This window comes from Aedes aegypti, chromosome 1, assembly GCF_002204515.2.
Source record: "Aedes aegypti strain LVP_AGWG chromosome 1, AaegL5.0 Primary Assembly, whole genome shotgun sequence".
NCBI lineage: Eukaryota > Metazoa > Arthropoda > Insecta > Diptera > Culicidae > Aedes > Aedes aegypti.
The window spans coordinates 149,583,758-149,607,486 of NC_035107.1; the positions used below are offsets into that span (position 1 = coordinate 149,583,758).

Genomic DNA, 23,729 nt, shown 5'->3' on the forward strand with positions numbered 1-23,729 from the left:
ACACACGGGAGCAATATTCTGAACTTCGTGGATGTTTTTATCTTCAGTTTTTTACTTATTCTATCCTTACTAAAATATGTTGGTGTTTTTGGATTCATATCTTCGTCGACAATTCCAAGCATATAATTTCATTTGTTTATTTATTGCTAAGAATATGTGATCAGAAGTTGACGAAAGGAACGAAAAAAGTGAAACATTGAAAGATGAATATGTTTACAAAATGCAGTTTCGAAAAACTTCGATATGTGCTGATTTGCCAACTGAGAAATTTGAGGAAGAGTGCGGTTGAACGAGTTCTTCTCTGTTTACCATTCTACTGTTTTGGAAAAATTATTGGCTATTACTGCTACATAATGTTTAAATTTTATTTGTTTTTAGGCGCCACCTAACTCGATGGCTTGTTTAGCGCATTCTGATATCGTTTGATACGATACATATGGAATAAACGAGGCACTCGAGTCTAAATAATTTTGATAGCTTTTTCTATCGTTTTGATAAGCGGGAATGGAATAGGAAAATGAGAAACGTAAGACGGTGCAAAACTTTGGCTATGAGAGATCTCGTTTAATAACATTGGAAGTACTCATAGAAAGCTTAATTTAGGAGCCAACTTTGACCCTGTAACGTCAGAAAAAAAATGTGTGGTTCAATATACGAATAATTAACGTTGTATTATTTCTAGAGTAAATTGCGTATTATTGCGGTCAGCCCCAGATTTGAGGGGGCAGTTGCCATCAGAATCCGTAAACATTGCTTAATACGTATTCAAAATTACGGAGTTTGTGTACAAATGCTTCACGAATTGATTAATTTAACTCAAGTTGTATGAACTATGTGAGGAATTACTGCGTCGATTCTGTAGCAATCTTTTGAACCATTGCATAATTTTTAACCTACAGGCATAAGTTATGTACAAGGTGATAAATATTTTACTGGCATCTGACAGCCCGAAAATGAAATGATGTAGGGTAAAACAAATGTTTGTGCATTCAAAAGGCACTTCATGAGATCTGGTCTGGGCCTCTGGTGTCCAAATTGGGCATCGATTGCAGTAGCCTTTATTGTTGCGGTAGAAGAATCAATTCCACATAATTAATCGAAAACGAAATTTTCGAAGATTTCATTTATGATGATCAAAGTTTACAATATTCCCAAGCTAAATCAAATAAATATTTTTAAAATTGAACCATTTTTTTTGCTTAAAGAACAGTTCCAAATGATCTTCATAGAAGAATCTAATTTTTCAAAAAGTCCCTGTAAGTGGCCTTTTACGAAATAACAAAAAAAAAAAATATTGTACGCAACTCGTTGCAAAAAACGATGTTTACAATACAAGAAATAATTATCAACTCGGCGTTAAATACATGTCATTCCAGTCATGTTGTAAAAATCATCATTATGCAACCTGTTGCTTGAATTACTATTCTTTAATATAGGTACCGCAATTATAGGGCTAAGGAAAAGCTTCCGATTTGAGTAAAAAATGTATGTTTGATTCCAAAAATTAACTTTCTTACTTAACTATACTGTAGATTAAGGATAGTTCAAACAACTTACATGACCATATTTAGGTTTTGGACACTGACATACGTTTAGCATTTAACAACGTGCAAAGTTCCTATATAATAGACATGATAGTCAAAACTAGCGTTTGTTTCATTTTGGCATTACAAATAGTGTTGCTCCGCAGCTGACGCAGAACCGGGTTATAGGGTTGAAAATGCATTCGAACAGATGCTGGCAAAATGGGTTCCATTGGTCCCTTGCAGAACATAACGATCTGTTTACTGAGGCTAATCCACTATATCCTATACCTAATCCATCGGAACGATAAAGCAGGGTGTGACTTCTCCGAATCTACCTCGTAGACATTTTCCTGCATTATATTTTTCGAAACATGGTCTTGCTCTTATACTGCTTGCAGGCATCAGGACCCCTGGTTTTACAATGTAGAATGGGTAAAAGGAAAGAGCACAAAGGGAAAGGAAATTTTATACTGGGAATTGATGCAAGGATGCGCAGTTTTATTTCGTAGGTCCCAAACTTTGTACCGTGTGGTGTCCCGGGATGAATTGTAAGAAAACGAGCTTTTCAATTACAAGCATTGAAATTCTAGACGATTTTGTTTTGCTATAGAAATACGGTTTCTCATTCAGTGCCTGTATTTGAAGCCGTGTTAAAGGTACACGAGAACAAATCCAATTTACGGAAAGCATAGCTGAAATATAAATTGCAGTTCCCCTGTAACGTGAAGGTATAGTTTCAGATATGTGTTGTTGGTACCGTCAAGCTGAGACACATCTTGAAACTTGGGTATTCTGCTATCTATTATGTTTTTCTTTTCGGTTAAATTTTCTCAAGGATTTTTACAACTTAGCTTCAAGGTGAATTGCACGAATGACTGGGACTGAATCGATACAAAGGGGAAGAAGTCTATCTGTTTGCCGAAAGGCGTTTCTTGATTATGAAATGAGCAATAACCTGCAAAAACCGTTTATCACTGTATCCAGAGCTAGAGGGATTTTTTTCTCTGATTTTATGTTTTGATGGATGTTCTTTTTGGTAAAAGTGGTAGAATTTCGATGACATAGTCTTGTTTTTGTCATTAAGTCTTCACTGGGACAAAGTCTGCGACTCAGAACAGTATTCCTATGAGCACTTCTACAGTTATTAAATGAGAGCCTTCTTTGCCAAAGTAGCTATTTTTGCATTCGTATATCGTGTGACAAGTACGGCGGTATTCTAATTAATTTACGAAAAGATCCAAGACCAACCAAGATACCAAGCCCATTATGAACTCGAGGAGTGATTAAAAATACTGAAACGTTAATGCTTCCAGTGGACGGTAATGTGCTATGAAGAAAGCACCACACTAGACAATGGACTAGCATGCAACACCCAGTGGCACAGTCGGAAAACGTTCCTGATTAAAAGTTTTCCGGACTGAAACGGGAATCGAACCATACACTAACCGCAAGGCCACGACGTTCACAAAGATGCAAATCATTACCAATTTCTCTCCTAAGACCGTTGGCTGCGATGTCATCTTGGTATGATAACTAACTTGCATCTTGTGACTTTTAGGAATCTAAGATAGAATGGATGGAGAAAATTTGATCCTTAAAGGGCTATTATTATCGTAATACTGGGTAACATTTTCCAACGGGGTAACATTGATCACGAAGACCCTGCTCGTAAAAAGTTACAAAAAATGGCATCACCGAAAAGGATTCCGTTCTTAAAACTTTTATAAATTTATTCAGTTAAGCATCACTCTCAAAATACTTTAAATAATGCAGAATTTTCTCAGGAAATCGCATACCTTTAGGCATATAACCGGGGTTTTTAATATTGAAATAACTCAAACAGTGAATGACTTGTAAGGATTTTGACCTTCATATTTGGCTGCAAGGACCATGATTTAGGTAAGTATTGAAATTTTCAATATTACCGAACGTTGTTTACATGGGTGACCACTGTTATCTCATGTCAGCTAAATAAAAAATCACTTAAAACATTTTTTTAAGCATGCCATAAACCTTCAGAAAACGAAATACAGTATATAGACAGGAGCAATGGGTGTCAGTATTTTTTGTTTAAATATAAAACATGCAACATATGCATTTTCAAATGAAATTTTTGAGTAATATCCAAAAAAAAAAAAAGATAATTGTTACCCCGGATTACGGTTTTGGAAAAGTCTTCATTCTTACGACGTCTTTATTCTAATGACAGCTCAAAGTATATATGCAACTGAAACGAAAGTGTAAACAAATCTTGTAAGTGATATCGGTGCTTTACATTTTACTTAGCGATTAAGCTGCCAGATCAAATGTGAAACGTCAAAAATCATAGTAAACAAAATAGTCAGCTGATTTCAGCTGTCTCATGGTTAGCCTTATTCTAAAACACGCTTGAGTTAATCATGGTGGGATGTCACAAATTTGATTATTCAAAGTTTAAACGATTTCAACGCGTGATTCACCTTATGATTAAGAAGAAGTAGGCTTTCATTGACGTTTGTTGCTTATTCCTCCAAATCGAGCAATCGAAGCGATGTGGTTTTCTTTGAAATATCATTTTCCGAATCCATGTTAATTATGAGGACTGAGTTTTATTACTTTGAAATTGCGCGTTATTGAAATGATATAATTTGTGCAACACTTCGAATTCGTTTGATTTGCCAAGTTAGGATAGTAGAAACTGCAAGCTGTAATTATCTCATGATTATATCCTTATTTTTTTATATAAAAATCTACCGCAAAATACCGTAAACCACCAAAGGTGTGGTTTTGCACAGCTGAACAAGATACATCTGTCAGTCAAACGATGTTGGGGTTGGCCCTTCCCGGTGTAAAAAAATGAAAGTGAACCATAAATTATAACGATTTTTAGCAGATTTTACAATATTTATCAACAACAGCCATAAATTATCTCAAGAGAGTTGTTTTCGTTGGCCTTTTTGTGATCCCTTCAACGCGTGGCATTCTTTCTTTCTTCCTCTCGTCATCCAGTAAGGCAGTCAGTCAAGTCAGTTAGTCAGTCCGTCAAAATGAAACAGATTTTATATGGGTGCCTTCTACGTTGGGGATGGATATAGGAAGAAGAATGTTATAATATGGCAGTGCGCGCATTAGTTTGAGCTTCGAAATTCCTAAGCTATAATAGGACCCTGTGAGTGGCCATAATGACTGATCATCATTCAATCATAACTTCAACACAACCTTCGGCCCAATCGCGCACAAACGCTTGATTTTATATTTTTATAATGATCGACAGAGTAAAACAAAAGCATAGCAGGCGATGGCCGAAGCGTCTGCCATGGAAATATGTTTATTTTGTGTAGATTTGGTAATAACATGGCTATAAACCTCTGGAACGGTTTAATGGTAGGTTATAGCGCTTCGGTATAATTATTCTGCACAGGATGATACGGAAAAGGGAGAAAATTTTTGCTTTTCGCCGGTCTTCGTCAACCCCTGCATAAGATTTACGATTCTCACTGCAGACGAAACTGTTTTAGACAGTTGTCACGTGTTTCCCAAAGCACGCGCTCAATAACAATTTTGTCTGTTTCTCTTTTCCTGCATCTAGGTAGCCATTTATTATTTCTGGGATAATCGAATCAACTCAACATTGAATGTTGTAAATCTGTAGAGCAATAAAGTTTTGTTGGTTTTTGCTTCAACAAGGTCAAGGTAATAACATCATTTGCATTTGTCTCTTGCCTTGAATTCGGGGAAGCGTTAGAAAAATATTTTTATGACCCATGCATGCATGGAGTGCATTGAGGGCTATTTAACTTTTGATTTGACTTATAAGCTCTTTCTGTCCAAGACAAGAAAAATCTTAGTGTACCCTAGTAAGGACTGCCTACTTGATTGTGGCGATAATTTAAGCAATAATGCAATCACCTGATTCAAAAGAATTATTCTGAACATTTTGTCAGCGTGCTCAATGGTAAGTGTTAGGTACCTTCTTTATTATGGAGAAAAGTATTGAAATTGTTTTAGAAGTGAGATTTCGATTTTAATGTTTCCAGCATTCCATTCATTTTATATATTTAGGTGGCTAGTGTTCTTCAATAACATCATCCAAATTTTGTAAAACTGAATTAAGCTCTTACTGTAATTTTATTAAAAATATACAACATATTTTTCCGTAGAAATTCTGATTTTTTGCATTTGAGCTCTACTCACCAGCTTAGAAAAAAAGAAAGGTTTTAATAAACTTAACCTAGATATATAAAGAATTTATCGTGGCAGTAGAAGATTGAAACTATTTTTACCTTAAACTATTGATAGTTTTATTCCACATTTGCTCCAATGTTGCATCATTGTATATACTTTGTAATTAAGGCGAAGATGCATCGAAGCCACTCTTCCTTAGCCGAGTGGTTAGAGTCCGCGGCTACAAAGCACAGCCATGCTGAAGATGTCTGAGTTCGATTCCCGGTCGGTCCAGGATCTTTTCGTAATAGAAAGTTCCTTGACTTCCCTGGGCATAGTGTATAATCGTACCTGCCACACGATATCTTACTTGAAGATTAAATGCTTGCGACTTAAAGTTCTAATTTTTGAGTTTTGTCGGAAAGGTCTGTGTTCAATGAAAACAAAGGTTTTTGACATCCTCTTGGTAGCTCAGGTATATTAGATGTTAAAATATTGTACAAAGACAGCTAGATGTTTCGCAAAATATGCTAATTGAAACTACTGGTTTAATAAATGCACCAACATCAATATGATAATTTATGGAAGTTTTTGATAAGATTGTAAAATAAATCAGTTATCGCTAGGGGTATCCGTTTTAATTTTCCAGTGATAGTTCTCAGTTCTCAGTCAGTCCCCCGAATATTATCCAATACGATCTCTTGATTGAGAGAGAGCGCTTTCATAATCCTGTGCAACTTGATGCTCAATTGGACTAGTGAGACCCAACTTAAATTTTTGCACGCTTTCGAATTGCATAGTAAATTTGCCAGGATTGACATCTAAGGCTTAAACAAAAACTCAAAAAGGCCTAGAGCTAGGGAACAATTGAAAATTTTTACTTTCAAAAGTTTTATATCTCCATCTAGAAAATAGTTTTTAAAAACATTCTGTATAATTTTCATAACAGCATCGCGAGTACGTTGTAATTTCCTTCTTCTCGCGTTTTTAAGGCGGATCAAAAGATTAAAATCATCGTCTATAATCACGTATTCAAATTTTACTTAACATTTTGGTATTGCAATGCTCCTTGCTTCAACAATGGAATATGTGTTTGCAAAGAAACGTTAACTTCAAGGTTACGTTGTCTATAACAACAGAATTTCACTTTCCCTTCCGGCATTGAAAGCAAGGGCCCTCAACAATGGATTTTTTTAAGAACATTGTCAACATAAAATTTCATTTATAGGTGAAAATTATTGCCTCAAACTCCACAACTGAAATTATCGTAGCCAGCCATCAATCCATATTTTTGGATGAATGTCCAGTGTTTATCAAAATTTTGGTTGTCTAGGTCTAAAACTAAACCAAAAAGTCTGATTACTCGTTTAATTTCCATATTATATCAGGAAGAATTTCATAGAACTCAAACCAAGTCATTTGCAAAAGGAATGACTTGTACAATAGTGGAGATCGCTTTTACGTTTACTTATTATGCTTCAGATCGATAATTGAATATGTATTTTATCATTTTATGATGTACAAACTTAAAACTTAAATTGTTTGTAATGCTTTTCAAAAAAAAAAAAAAAAAACTGGATGTCTATAAATAATTGTGCAAAGCTATGTTTTCTTGTGTGACTGCAAACAACTGTTGAAATTTTCCCAGGAGCATCTTATAGTTGTCTTCTTAAAATTTCAGAGTTCTATGTTCGAAATGATTCTGGCATTATGTTCTTGTTACAGATTGGGGGTTTGAATTTGCGTAATTAATTTGAAGAGCCAAAACCATTCAAATGCAACCTATCCAATTGCATTCATCTAAAAAACAATTTTCACAGCCAGTCACTAAATGCAAACGTAACAAAAGAAAGAGGAACAACTAGGGACCTCCAAATTGAGAGGAATTAACTTCATGCTGTTTGATACCGAATCAAAACGATGTGACGAACGCATGCGCATATTCATCTTATTCAATCGGGCCACTACGAAGACGCGTCGCATCGCCTTGGTTCGATATTTCTCCTATCGGCTTCGCTCACCCAGCATCGATTGTGTCGCAGCGGGGAGAGCTTTTCCTACTTTACTGAGCAGTTAGTGTCGGAAGAAAAAAAAAATCCCGAAGCTGCACGCCCGTCGTGCAAGAGGATTTGATTACACCTCGTAATTATGATTGATTAATGATTTTTTTTCTTTCTTTGTTTCGCACCTGCAGATACGGCAAGAAAAACCCTACTATGTGGCGGACCCCGAAGTAGACTCACTTGTAAGTATTGAACTCATCTCTTTGTAACCACTGTGTATGATTCTAGTATATTCCTAAACCGTCTGACTTTCAGCTGAAACAGCTTGGAATTCAATTTCAATACTGAGGCAGAACTTCAAATACTCAAATTTCACGAAGCAAGTGACTAAAGACAGTTGAATTGTAATTTTAGCTCTGTGCACTAGCAGAAACTTTGACGCAGTATTTCTTCAAGTCAGCTATTATAGCAGCCATATTTGGATTCCAAGATGTTTCACCTTAAGTATTAAAAAAAAGAATCAATTTCTCTATTCGGAAATAGCTCGTTTGCTAGACATCAATTTTAGACCAAAATGAATTCTGAACAAATCTATACATTGTAACGGTTGTATACTAGAAACATGAAGTAGTTTCAAAACTTTCCGTTAACGTGACATTTTGTTCCATTTTCTTTCAGATGGTGCAAGCTATTCAAGTGCTACGGTTTCACCTCCTAGAACTTGAAAAAGTAAGTAACACTAGTATTCAAATCGACCTTATCCCGACTGACTTATCGTAGCGACCAGACATTCACTGACCGATCCCAGACTTCACGCAATACCTCAACTGTAGCAGTGTAACCCTTGATCGAATTAATTGCCCTTGACAGAGAGAGAGAATTTAAATTACACTTTTTATTGCTTTTTCTTCGACAACCACGTTAGTCCTATACCGATCCGGAGGATTCCGCTTCGGTTGTCCAACAGCAGCGATGTGGTGGCCTTAGCGCGTGGATCGCTAAGTATCATAAAGTTTTACAACTCTTCCCAGCCTTTGCGCCTTTGTTTACAGCGTTACGTAAAAGAGGGCAACATGCAGTAGGCAAATATATTCATTTCTCTAATTGAATTAAATATGAAAACTTGTGCCACTTGTTTCGACCTGCTGTTAAAGATGAAATGGCACAGGAATTTTGTATAGTTTATATTGATGTCTTCCGGTCAATACTGTAGGACCTCTCGTTGCTGCATCTGCTTTATCAATAAAACATTTTTTCCTTCGTTCCTATCGCTTTTCGAGGTCAACAACAGGTGCGTTGCGATAGCTACTTCTCCCTCAGCTCAGACCAACTGAGCTCAACTGATCAACTTTGAAGAGGAGAACTAGGGGTTAGATTTGGACAAAAATAAAAATGTAAATTAATTTTACTATTACAAATTTCAGCGCTAATCACTCGTTCCTCTGTTTGGGCAGATTGAATGCTTCGTTGCGTCGTGCTTCCCACATCGGTTCAGAGCATGATTATTCCGGTTGTAAATATAGAGCTTTTTCACTTGGTAATCAGTGTTATGCCAACTATTTTGTTAGGAGCTTCTCACATTAGCAATTTGTTGTTTTTAATTGTTTTACAAGAATTCGTTTAATATCATCTACTAGGGAGACCTTTTACAATGTACAATGGTACCTACTATTTTTGAAACAAAGTTTGCAAAATATGGTTTACTGATTCAACAACATGTTTTGTTTCTGTTATGTCGATAATGTTGGTTTTGATTTTATAAGTCTGTTCTACATTCCACGCTTTTGGTTAAAGCTAAGATTGGAGACAAAATATATAAATATATATACCAAGGTGGATCAAATGAACAAGATGAAAAAGATGGAAGGAGGAGACTACTCTGGAAAAGTAAAAATAATATGTGCCCTTTGCATACATTAATTCATCAACGCTGCTGATTAGCATAATTTGTCATGAGTTTTGCCAATAGCGATACGAATGGGTACAGAATATCATGCCTGAGACGTAAGGCTTCTTTCATAAGCTAGAGAGCCGAAAGGAAGAAAGTAGGCACGTAGAAGAGAGAAAAGAACACTAAGCAGTTTTTATGTATGAATATATTAAAGAAATGATACGTAAAATGCTTTATCGGTTCGGTGTACCTTCCCGAAAAATTGTTTGGTGGAGGGAGTGCACGATTTCCGCAACCTGTTTTCGGTGGTTGGTTTCGTTTTTAGCATTTTTTGATATTCACATTTTTTTGTTCGTCTGTCAGACCGGTTCTCACTAGCATGGACGACTACCCAAAAAATGACGAGGGATAGAACTTGTGCGCACCAATTGACTAAACATTTAGCGTGCGATGTAGTCCCAGTAGAAGATGCGGAATATTTTCCCTTGTGAGGAAGACGAAATAGGCACTCAAAGAAAAAGGTGTGTCTTGCCTATTATCGAGGGACGACCGCTTTACTTCCAACCAGCTGTTTTATTGGGGAAACCACCTTTTCTTTCAGCGTCCATCTTCAACGCTAATTCGTCCATTGATTGCTTAAACCTAATTTATTTCTGGTGAAATAGTTATTCCTTTTATCGTATTAATAAAATTTAAATTATCACTGAATCTTCATCAAATGTGTTTCGTCCAGAGTAACGTTGCGTGTTTTCTGTGCACCACCCAGCAAAACCAGACGGTATCTATGTAGAGATAGTCTGAAGATAATTGTTTCACACTACGATGAGCATAAACATAGAGGGAATGCATGTGGAAGAAAAATGGGTTTTTAAACAAGGTGTTCGACTGATTGATCAGTAGACGAAGTAAACATTTGAAATTGCTTCATGATATTTTTTGAATCCCTCATTATGTATACATTATGGTAAAAATTCATTGTAAATTTTGTTTCAAAAAACATTTTGATTTCATACTTGAGTTTCGCCTCTTATATCTATAAAACGCAACTTTCTCGCTTAGGGGTAAATGAGGCATATTTAGACCCTCGTCGGTAAATTCTTTTATTTTTTTTTTCTTGGCATCACATCACAACTGGGACGGAGCCTACCTCTTAGCTTAGAGTTCTTATGAGCACTTTCCCTGTTATTAACTGAGACCCTTCTCTGTCATAGTTGCCATATTTGAATTCGTATATCGTGTGGCTAGTACTATGATACTCTATGCGCTACACTCAAGAAAACAGCCCCCTGGAATACACGTGCAGTTGCACATATACATCATAAATTTCATTTGTGTCATATAAGCAGTAGATTCTTAGCAAATACCTCAGTTTAGTATGGTTCTTATATATCATTTGAGTCACATTCATTGTATGTGCAAGCTTTATACCGTTTCAAAGCATATGATGTAAACAAAAATGGCAGCTAAGGAGTGTTTTTCGCTCTGGAATTGTGATTGCCTGGTTTGTACTTAGCTATAATATAATGTATATGAGGTAAAAATAGAGAACCTAAAGAATCAAAATCGAAGAAACTATTTTGTTACGAGAAAGGATAGTCAGCAGCAATGTTGCATGAAACGATACAAACAGATAAACAATCGGTTGTATTACGGTACCACAATACTCAATATATTATTTCACCGGAATTAGTAACAACCTCCAACCTTATGTTGTTAAAAAGTTTGGAAGTTAGTTGTGATTTTATTGAAAATATATCTGATCCACGTAGCAGATCACCCATTCAAGTGATGTACATAATAAATGCATTAGATGAAAGTAAAACATGAAACGTATGTGTCAGGTTTATTGATTTCATTTGAGTTAATCATGCTTGCAATGCAAACAAAGGTTGGCAATAGTGTATTGTTTTCGCATATGCTCTCCATGTGCAAACCCCCATTGCAAAAATCCATGTAGGTTGGCACATGAATCAAATGGGAACTTTATCTTGAGTATAGGAAATCAAGGAAATTTTTATTACGAAAACATCCAGGACTGAGCGGGAAGCATGGCTTTGCTTTGGAGCCGCAAGCTTTACCACTAGGTTAATGAATGCCCCACGGAGAGCCTTTTAACATATGCTTCCATTATTTAAGAACGTTGTCGTATGATCCATATTTTATATGGAATTCATCAAATAACCTCTTACAATTGCGATGTGATAGACACTGATTGATGTAGCAGACTATCTTAACAAGACTCAAACTGTTTTATTAAGTCTACAACCCAAATTTCAAAGTGCTCTAATAACTCTTTTCCATATTTTGACATTTTTTGATAGAAGCTCCGCAATAGCTGGAACAATGCTCAGCAGTTTCGTTTTGAGTTCGACAACAACGGCATTGAAAGTATTGGATTTTTTTTTATTTTTATTTAAGTTATACTCACTCGGGCAGTGATCGGTCATCTAGTCAGTTATTACCCTGAAAGTTCTTTTATTAAGATTAAGGGGTAGGATCCGTCCCCCTTGCTTTGCCGAGTGGTTAGAGTCCACGATTTCAAAGCCATGCCTGGTGTCTGGTTCCCTGGGCATAGAGTATCATCGTACTTGCCACACGATATACAAATGCAAAAAGGCATTTTTGACAAAAAAAAGCTCTCAGTTAGTAACTGTCGAAGTGCTCATTAAACATTAAGCTGAGAAGCAGGCTCTGTCTCCGTGAGGACGTAATATCAAGAAGAAGAAGAATATTCGTCATCAATTTGAAAATTTTCAAAAACAGTTTTTTCGTTCAAAAACATGAAAGTTTACATTATAATGTGTTCAATGGATTCTTTTCTCCAACCAAAACACAGTGAACACTTTTTCGTCGAATAAATCTCAGTTTTGAACACAAAAAAAAACTGCTATCGATGGTGACGATGATTACGATGATGGATCTTTGAACGTTAAGCATGGCTTGAGATTTGTATAGATTGGGTAAATATTTTCACGTCGAATTATAATTGGGTTCTATCATAGACATTTCACGAGTTATCAGTTTCATATTAAGAGTGCACTTTTGCAGCTCGAAATTGTACTCTGTCTTGCTATAGTGCATCGTGATGAATAACAAAGAAGCAAGTGATGTGATTCATTTACTTCAATGTACAGTTCATGTATGAAACTCGATTTTAGAATGATACATTGACATCGTTAAATATTAGATTTACTGAAACGTGCCAATATATTTCCTCAAGATTAAGGCGAGTACAATAAGTCATGCTGAACAAATAATGATTCGTAAGATGTTATACTTTGTAGTTTTCCAAGGGTCAAGTATTTGTCAAACAGTATGAAATTATGGGAAATAACGGGGTGAATAGAAACCGGATTATGGAGTAATATGGGACCTAAACTTACGAAAGAAGTTTCAGAACTTTTTTCAAATTTAAACCATTTACCAATGACCATTTATGACAACACCAATGCCTATAACAAGTATTAATTTCAACGAGAATGTTATGTTACAGAGTACACTTTCAACCATTTTTACCAGATATTGTACTTTTTGATTTAAAGAAAAATGGTAAAACTTTGGCACCCGATATCATTATTTGTCGTACGGTAGCCTTAAAATGCCAATGCTTCTCCGCTACTGATGAAATGGTAAACAAATAAAATGAACCCAATAATTTCATAATGAAACACAAAACTCACAAAATTTATCAAATTTGGTTGAAGAGTTCATTTTCTCATAGGATGAGGAGGTGTCCATTTCACATAGGGGTCCATTATGCCTCCAATCACCCTAATTATTTGTATAACTGAATCAACTACAATTTAAAGAATAATTGAAAACTCACAGTAATAAATCAGGATGTTCACTATGTTCCGCTTACCCCTTTGTTATTTTAATGCAAGGATTCTATCACATTACTCCGAAACCTATTACCCCGAATATACCATAACCCCGAATGCTGTTAGTCCGAACGTATAATTGCTTTAAATTACGTTGCTCCGCGATAAAGGTATTAGGTGTAATGCCATTCAGGGTTATGGGGAGAATCAAAGTAAGACCTGAATTTGATTAGCAAACTGGACAAATTACTGGCGCAATTTTGCAATAATAAGCTTGATGGATAATTTGATCATACAAGGTTGTATATCACACATTGATTATAAATCAGCTTGATCTGATATGATGAAAAACTAATGCATTCATTCATGTTTATCAGCCCATTCAAATCGTATAGCTTAGGTCCTAATAGAGGGGTTGAGGAAGTTCATAAGTTTTTCGTTATGCACTCCAACATTAATTTAAATTAAATGATATAATATACGTTGGTGGCATACTCGTTTGTCTTCCTCCACCTTCATGTCGTCTGTCATGATAGATAATTCTACGAGAAAGGAAAAAAAGCGAAAGAATGGATTAAGGGTGGGAAATATCGTAAAGTAGTCATTTTATGTTGTTATAGCTCTTCTTTGCTGCTTCCACTGAGCTCTGCGTCCGTCGATATAGGACACATTTACGAGATTTTAATTTTCCGGGGCCTTTTTTATAACATAAATTTCCGCGGCTTAATTTCCGTCGCTTTTATTATTTTTCTTATTCGCCTACTGCGATCAGTATGTGCCACTGCGTTCGTTTTCATCGTTTAGACAGTCGCCGAGGTGATTCATTTGACCAAAGCCTCCTTATCACCTGGCACTGAACACTGAAACTTTCTGGCTGGTTATGCATAAATCTGGGAAACAGTGGGATGGCTATTGATTTCTCAGATCACTGATTTGTCGTGTTCCTTTTTTGTCTCGTTTGACTCGGCGAAACTGAGCGATGGTTTTTTGAAAATTGTGAAAGATCAACTCGTAAATTCCGTCTACATCCAGCCGTGAAACTATTTACTTCTTCTTTTTCTTCTACTTCTTTCCGTTCCATCGCTAGACTTTTCATTATAAAGATCAAAAAAACTCTTATGGGAGAAGCATAATGACGGGCTTGTGTCTGGTGGATATTGATATTTATGGGAAATTCAAATGATATCTTATATCTGAATGTGTCTCTCTCGCAGCATCTCACCCTGCGGTGTTTGTGTTTCTTAAACTGATGAAAAAAAAAAACCTGAGCCATTGGGCAAGGCGAGATCAAGACCAAAATCGTTTGTAACGAATGAACTGAGAATATGAAGAAACGAAACAAAAATACGATTAAAGTTTTGTTAATTTTATTCCCTTCTCTCACGGCGCGCACCGTCGTCTGCGAGTGTTGAATAAATTCAAATCAAAAAAGATATTTTCTCTTTCATAAATTCGGTTCTCATCTCCTTAAAAATCTAACATATCCCAGCACGAGTGACGGAGTCAAGAAACCATAGAAGGGAATGCAGGAAGATCAACCAAAGGTAGAAGAAGTAGGGTGAACAAGAAATTCATTTTTTAAAATGTTAGAATCTGTGAAAGATAAAATTAAAACGTCGTATAAGGCGAAACGAAACCTAAGCAAGGTTAATCTTTGCCTTATTCTTTCGACAGCACATTCAACCGAGTCCCAAAAATAACAAGAAACCAAAACTGTGGAGAAAAAAAACTACACTTGAGCTTTGTAAGACGGTTCATAGTTGTCTCCCACAGCCCAGACAGACACAAGCTGCTACCTCACAGAGTATGACAGAAGCGGTCGCGCTCGCGAGGGAGACAAAAATGCCAATGAAGATTCCCGGCTTTCCGCTGCCACTGCTCTCCAACCGGCACTGGACCAGTTTACTAACCGTTCAAACCGGTTTTTTTTAACATCCGCGCAGATCCAACCAAGAAGATATCTGATCCTTTTTTGAATAACGCAATTTTCTATTAATCGAAAGATTTTGAACGCAACCGTAAATGCCGATTGCGCAAGTAGTATCACTGGAAAGCTGCTACAACTAACGAATGTGAACAAAAATGTGACCAGCTTACTCCATAAGAATGTGAATATGCAAATTCCATGTCCGATGCTGGAGCATTAAAATTTATGGTGAAAAAACACATACAAGACGAAAATGAAGATGGTATGCATAAATTTCAATGAAAGATGCCAAACGCCAAGAAGTTCAGTGTGCTGTTTTTTTTGCAAGCCCCTCTCTCATTTGGTAGTCACGTGTGATCACCAAACTGAGCAGGCTCTGTACATATCCCGATTGCTTAAAATCAAATACATAAACAATTGAAAGTGTTAGGCTTGTACGAGATGAATAATGATATTCTTTAATTTTGAGTTCAAATAGCCGCAGTGGTAAACGCGCAGCTATTCAGCAAGACCAGCTGAAGGTCGTGGATTCGAATCCTGTCACACAATATACGAATGCAGAAAATGGTCAATCGGCAAAGAGAGCAATTATTTAATAACTGTGGAAGTGCTCATAAGAACACTAAGCAGATAAGCATGCTCAATCTCAGTTGGAACGTAATGCTAGAAAGCAGAAGAATTCTTTAATTCATTCTAATCTACTTATTGCAATCTTGTGATATAATTTTCTACATTCAAAATACTAGATGTTATGAATACATAAAATTCACAGTAAGTTTTTGTGAGCAATTGTACATTGTTTGATCTGACTGTTAATTACACTTTTCAAAACCAACATTTCGCATCTTATGGTTCCTACATGCCTGCTATTGTTCAGGGTGATGAAGCATTTGCCCAAAGTTCAAAAGCGGTCAGTAAATCTTGATCTCTTTAGAAGCCCTGTTGAATGTACGTCGAACATCGTCCGAACACTAAAAGCCCCCAAAGAGTTCGGAAAGTAAACAAAAACATTTGAAGAGCGTTCAGGGAGTACCTAGAAAAAAAAAGGAATTCATACGAATGAATGCGTTTAATCAAAAGCATCTTAAAGGTGTTAACGAAACACACAACCGAGTGTGTCCAGTCAGACCTAACGTCAGACGATGACGACGACGACGAACTTCAGAACAAGCGTGTCGCGTCGCATTCAGCCAGTGTGGAATAGTTTTGATTCTTCTTTTGCTTAATCACGATGACGTGTGATGATACATTAGCAGTCTGAGCGCGCTGAGCACCAAACTCTGCAGCACGACTCGCACAAAAACTGTGTCGAGGAGATGCCGGTCGCGGTAAAATAATTACGGGCCCAAGAGGACTGTGCGCAGCAAAGTGCAAATGACAGTTGCAACTCTACACACTGTGGTGAAAGAACGATTTTCTACCAAAGCCAACGAACCAACGTGAGGTTTGGGTAGTTTTTGCGTGGTAATCGTTAAAAATGTAGCATGACTTGTGACTTCTGTTATTATTCCTCCACACGATTTTGTGCATTGGACTGTTGTTATGGTTGTTGCAGAGTACCGGGCACATGTGAGCCGGTGTCGAAGCAACGGAGTGGACTTAAAAACTACCGTCGGCAGATAATTTTCTGTAGATTTACTTGAGTTCAAATAGCTAGACGCAAAAAGGTCTATTTCGTAGCTTGAACAATTTGTTCGCATTATGGATAATTATGCTTGAATCATTCACATGAGGTTCACGTTCAGGAATCGGTATTGGAAATATGCAAAGCTTATTGTTGACCTCTGTTAGAGCAATAGGTGCCCTTGTAACAAGGTGCATAATTTACGTCAATTGAGATATCTTATTGGGGAAAGAACACACAACATGTCAAGAATATAGTAACTAAGGTTCAGGCTTGATGTAAAGATGACTGGTACACGAATTGTATATTGGATATACAATGGGACTGATTGAATCAAGTGTACAAGAGGAGCGAAAATTGCATCTCTCCATTTATGCGTGGGTCGCTCGAGCATATGTGTAAGATACCTTATTTTCGGTTAGTAATCACAATAAATATGTTCTATGTATGTTTTGATACGAATCGTGAGGAGAGACGGAGGCGGTTTGTAAACAAGCACGCTTTCGTAGCATAAAACAAAGTAGTTGTGCTTGTCGTCTTCCTGTGGTTGCATTCGCTTGGAGAAGTACTCGCAATGTAAGTATTGGTTGATGTCGGAACATCTTCGCTTCTATAGTGAGATGTTTCCTTAGCTACGGGCTGACACAGTAAGCACACCTACTAGTAAATCGGCAGTTGATTTTTATTGATCAGGTTTGCTGCTTAGTTGATGACCGATCATTGTTTCCAGACTCCTTATAGACCTTGTGTCAATTAGTTCCAATCGGAATGTTAAACCGGACGCATAGACGCAAAACCGTGAAGAAAAATTGACGACCCCCGACTGACATCCTGTTTTCCATCTCTACCTTCTCTTTCAGGTGCACGAACTATGCGATAATTTCTGCCATCGATATATTTCATGTTTAAAGGGTAAAATGCCAATAGATTTAGTGATTGACGAACGGGACACCACCAAACCACCAGAGCTAGGCGGTGCCAATGGCGAGGGTAGAAGTAATGCAGATTCAACATCACATACAGATGGAGCTAGCACACCAGACGTTGTGAGTACCCCCTTCGCGGGAGCACATGGTCCTATATTGGCGAGCTACAATGCGGTGGTGCACCCATGTTCGTAGTACGACTATGACCTTCTTGCAAAAACGAAGCGGGTGCTCACAATGCCCTGGGATAACGGCCAGAACTTCGCTTGAGATCGCGCTGAATATGCTTAATTGTACTACTTTAGATACAACAAATTGAAAACAGAAATACCAAAAACGCATTGATTCAAAATTGTCATCTTTAAAAGAAGAAAAATTCAAACCAACAAAAAACGAACAAGCCAGAAGCCATGAGAGCAAATAAAACACTGTAAACGCCAATGAAAATCTGCATTAACATCTTATGAGCCACCAACGTAGCATTGAGATGATTAATGAAGTTTGCAGCACGTACAGAAGCTACAACGACAAGTCCAGGATGTTACTCCTCGCTCTAAGAAACAAAAATCCATGTGTGAGCCATTTCTAAACGTCTGGATAGAAAACAGAAATGTAAACTGTGGTAATGAAAACAGAAAGACACAAATGGCAAGTGTGCATGTGCAACAGAGAGAAAAACGGTGAGAACACAATACAGACAGTGAACAAGCAAGAGCGGTAAACAAGCCAGTGAGTGCAAACAATCACACTCTGACCACCGGCTCAGGTGCAATGCTTCCCTTGTGTGTATGTATAATCTCGTTTTTCATCTAGCATATTACAATGCCTTGAACCATGAATCCTGTTCATAACAGAAACCCAAATGGAACAGAGAGAGAGAAGGGACAAAATGTATAAATCAGACAATTTGAATGAATTGTAGTTTCTGTACGTGCGGCAAGCGGTGGAATTTCAAACAGCGTTGCAAGTAAAGGAAAACAGAATAGCATTGTTTTGCTATATCTTAATTGCGAATACTAAACAAAACAAGTAAAACGACAAAACGTACGAATCTGATGTATAGATTGTAAAAGCAACTTTATATACGTAATTAAAGTATAAGGATTAAAACAAAAGTAAATCAAAGTAATTTAAACCTTCATTGATCAAAAATCAAGCAGAAAGCTGTTAAGGCAAGCCAGGAAAAGATAAAGAAGAAAAAAGTAGCAAGTATACTTCGTTTTTGCAAGAGGCCCATATAGCTCGCCAATTTCAATACACGGAACAATTTGGCAACAATGTACGCGTTTGCACGTGCGTGTGCGTACCAGCATGATCGTCCCAGATCCAACGAACGCACGTTTTAGCGCCTACTGAGGATATATTCTCTGGATCTAACAGATGGTTCATTGTTTTTCAGTGCAAGAGCTCGCGGTTTGTAAGACACTGAAAGTAAAGAAAATCTATACACCATCCGTTGCGACGATTCGAAATTGCTCAATCTTACTTCCTTTTGACAACGCACAATTTTATCGCTGGTAAAAAAAACATTGTTGTCAAATGGTTCCGTGTTTGCATGTATAGATGTATTATTACTTTGATAAAGTATTTTTTGCGTATTATATTTTCGTTAGTATCTATTATATAGCCAATCTTTAATCTATGGCAACACGTTAATTGATACCTCAAGGGTTTTGGGGCGAATACACATACTAGGATTCAAAGCCACCGAAGTAGGCTTTGTTGACATTTTTCTTTCGTGATTACTTTTCCTCGTCGCAATTTTGCTAATAGAATCTCTTCCATCAATTTACAAGAACAAAAAAGAACAAATCTACTAATACCAATAAAAATTTTATAACCTCTAATCATCTTAGTAGAGAGATGATGACTCTGGTTCGATAGAATTTCTTCTGTTTCAATTATCAGTAGTATATGTTACACAGTAGTTAAGGCTTAACCAATTGAAACATGAAGTAAATCCTGAACCATGTTTTATTTTTGTGTTGTTTTACCACGTTTTAGTTCTTCATTCTAACGTTTATTCCTCCTGAATTTGTGTTGGGGAAAATAGAGTACGGTGAAAATGAGTGAACGTAATAACACACTTTCAAGGATAAAGCAAACGATATACGTAATATACATATGACTGAAATTCCTTATTCTCATATACTAATCCCGCCTTAGCAGTGCGTAAAAGTGATACGCTGCTCGGCTGGACATATTAACCTAATGACTTGAAAAAAAAAAAAAACAAACAAACGAATAAGTGATGTGAACGACAACAAACTACTGTATACGATTTTAATTCCTCGATTATGCGCGTAAGTCTTTGATCACATGATTGCAATACTGATTGCAATTCTTTTTAAACGTTTTCAATATCCCGTACGAGTGATCATAAAGAGGTTGCGGATTTCGATATTGTTTCTTGCGAAAATCGCAACTGTTTCATGAGTACACTATCTCGTATGACAAAACGGTTTTTTTTTGTTATTGTAACAACAAACTAAATTGAATATACACAGTATACTACGTAAATGAAATCCGATCGTGATCGTTGCTGTATACTATATGCGTTTTTGCGCAATTTTATCTTACCATTCATCGGTAAAAGCGCATTTCTCAACATTCGGTATGTAAAAAGTGCTTGGATATGGTTTTAAGTTGCTCATTAGAAAAAATTTCCAGCTGCATTTCACTTCGCAATGCCTAGCTTCCATTTCAACTCTATAGAATGTCGAGTTTTAAGGAAAATTAAAGCCAAACAAAGAATGAATGTTCAGTGAACGAATGTAAAAATGATTAAAATTTGAAATTAATTCAATACCAATGTCTCTCAAATAAAGTAAATACTTCATTGATTAATAAACAAGCCACAACCAGCATCCAACCCTATACACAATTTACCTAGATAGATTATAAGTTAAGCTTTAAATTTAACATGATGAAATGCGTATACGAACTATATTTAAAAAGCAACAAAACTACAAACCATGGAAGGAGCAAAAATATTTTAATTATAAAATATTTTTTTGTAAGTATGTAATAAAAGAAAAAAATATATTTAAATTAACTCAATCTATGATCGAGAATGCGAAGGAGGACGGTAAACTTAACGAAGTAAAATGAAATAAAAAGGATATACTTAGCTAAACTCGCTTCTGGCGGCGGTCACACAAATTGAACAATGAATTCTTCTCGAATTAGAATAAAAAGCAAACAAAAAGATCAGCTATATGGGCATTTTAGTTTAAAATAATACAAAAATATCAGAATTGAGGAAGGAAGCAATCTTCTCAAATTGAACACAATAATTAAAAAAAAAAATGCGAAACAAAGAAAATCATACTCAGTATACAAAAAGTAAAATTTGTGATTTTTATTTATATAATTAAAACTTAGAGAAAAGCAAATGAAACGTATAAGCAGCGAATGTTTTTAGACAATTTCCATTATGTTTGGCAAGATATGTTCTTTATTGGTTATGATTTATGATTGTAGCACAACAGAAGAGCAATTCCCCACGTAAATCTTGGAGCCACTAGTTGAAGAAGTAACGCGATTTGGTGAAATGCGACACTACGGTTGGCGTCGGTGAAAAATAAATGGAATGCAATATGATGCAACATTCAATCTATATTTTAAAACTCCGTTGTGCAAAAATAAGATTTCTTTGTACCTTCCTTTAACACCTTACCGATATATTTTGATTATTTCTGCAAATCCAGGTCGTTTAGTTATGAAAAGAGATTAGTTTGAAAAGAATTTTCATTGAACTTTCCACATAATTATTGTCAGATGTTAATGATCTTGATAATGAAATGGTTTTAAAATCCTACCTCCAGACGTAGTAAAATGTTTATGTCAATTTTAATGGTAGATCTATACCATTTCTGAATGTATATTGATGAATATTTTTCAATGATCTTTGAATTATTTTGTGGATGACTTTTTTTTTCAAATTTAGTAAATGATACACCAGCAGCAGGAGTCGCATTTCACATATTCGTAGCGATGTAACCGATACACTCAGAAAATTATTAGGGAAAAAGCGAAAAAATAAATATAACAAAATAGGTTTTAGTTAGCGCTTATCTGTTTTTATTATCATTATTATTATTATTGAAGGATTATTGTCTATTGATTATAATAATTTTTATTTTATGTATACAACAGAAAAAAACTAACTTATCAAAATTTAAAAAATGTGAAAACAGAAAAAAATAGCTGAGACCGATTTTTATCGAATCTGGTCTAGGTGGTAAAATATAAATATTGAACATATATGAATTATTTTTTAACAAAATAAATGTTTTGTTGTTAAAATATACGCTATGTGTATTGTATTTCATGTATCATAATCAATCGAATCTTCCTTGCAGAGGAATCCCAGGGATATAAGCCGTCAATTTGATTTGTCTATAAAATGGGAAGTCTATTCTTCGTTCGTTTCAAAGGATGGGGTCAGCGTATCGCAGATCATATGATTATTTCTTTCTCATAGACATTATAAGTGTATATAAAACTAAAACCTACTCCATTGTAGTATACATGAGATGGGTGGATATGGGTTATGATAAGGATCTGCGTGAACTGTTAGGATTTGAATTCGAAACTTGTAACCTTCTTAGTTATTGGGTCGCCAACTGGCTCTGTGTTTTAGTTGGTAAAGCATTCGTCTAGTCGCGGTTTCAAATCTCACCTGAGCACGTAGATTTTTTTTTCATAATTTCACCCATAATTTATCCCTCTTTGTCACGCGTAATGAGTTAAATAATTTAAAAACCGCTCAATATAGAGGAAAAGCACCAATTTTCGACCCAGTACTAATTTTCGACCCTTTCATACGATTTTGGCTTACTTTGTATAGAAATCTAAAAATTGGCACAGATTTCTTGTAGGTCGAAACCTAGTTCTTTTCCGCTATGTGTCAATATAACTTCTCCATCTTTTCAGTCATTGCGCTGATGTATTTTGCACTTAACACTATTGAGGAAACCTCGCTTTTCATTCACAACAGCAGCGTGGTGGCTTTGGCGGTGGCGAACCGCGCGACGACTGGATGGTTAAATAGGAAACCAATAAAAGCCGGACTTGTATCGCTCAACATTGATGATAATTCAGAAGCAAAAGCTTCTCTGGGCACTCAACTGGCAGAAAAATCTAAATCACCAAAGTTTACATGAAGAATAATAGCAGATATTTATCTTATTACTTTTGAGAATTTTCTTACAATAATTAAAACAATTTATTATACGTGATAAACTGCTGGACTGATAATAATTCAAACATGGCAGAGGGTTTTTTTTAAAGTTTCTTTAAATTGTTTATTTTTCAATCAACATGATATGTATTGCTTTGTTGAATTCTGAGAAACTTAATTGAATTGGAGTTGTTGGATTGGAGAAACTTAAAAGTAGATGGAGTACCGTGTACCTTTTAATTCCGCACGGTACACGGTACTCTATCTACTTTTAAGTTTCTCTATTTGAGATTCTGCTCAGAGGATTCGAACATTCATTAAAAAGTCTTTGAAATTGTTGGCCATGGCCTAGGGATAAAAAAATAGCTACAAAAATGTATTTTGAATAGAGTTTTTGAATGATCAATAAAATATTAATAAAAACTGCATCAAGATAGTTCTCAGAGACAATTTTTGAAGTCTACAAAACAAATAGGCGTCAGCAGAAAATCATTCAAAAAATCATTCGCGAATTTTATGAGCAGTCCAAAACAGATCTTTCTAGAAATCTGCCGAAAATCTGTCATGGAGCTTAAAATGTTTTTGTCTTACTAGTTAGCCTAAAATAAATCAACCAAGGAGCTTCTCAAAGAATTCACTAATAAATCTTTTCGTGAGTTTTTACAAATTTTCCTAAGTATTCC

At 35.9% G+C, this 23,729-nt stretch overlaps 1 protein-coding gene across 1 annotated transcript in view; it reads left to right on the forward strand.

Annotated features, from left to right (window-relative positions):
- The window catches only part of LOC5575090 (homeobox protein homothorax), a 63,228-nt gene extending 41,735 nt beyond the window's left edge, over positions 1-21,493 (forward strand). The window contains exons 4-6 of the mRNA XM_001661763.2: positions 7,864-7,914; positions 8,351-8,401; positions 17,796-21,493. Coding sequence (XP_001661813.2) covers positions 7,864-7,914; positions 8,351-8,401; positions 17,796-18,056 — 363 coding nt within the window. The 3' untranslated portion in view covers positions 18,057-21,493. The remainder of the gene's footprint in view (positions 1-7,863; positions 7,915-8,350; positions 8,402-17,795) is intronic.
- The last annotated feature ends 2,236 nt before the right edge of the window (positions 21,494-23,729 follow it).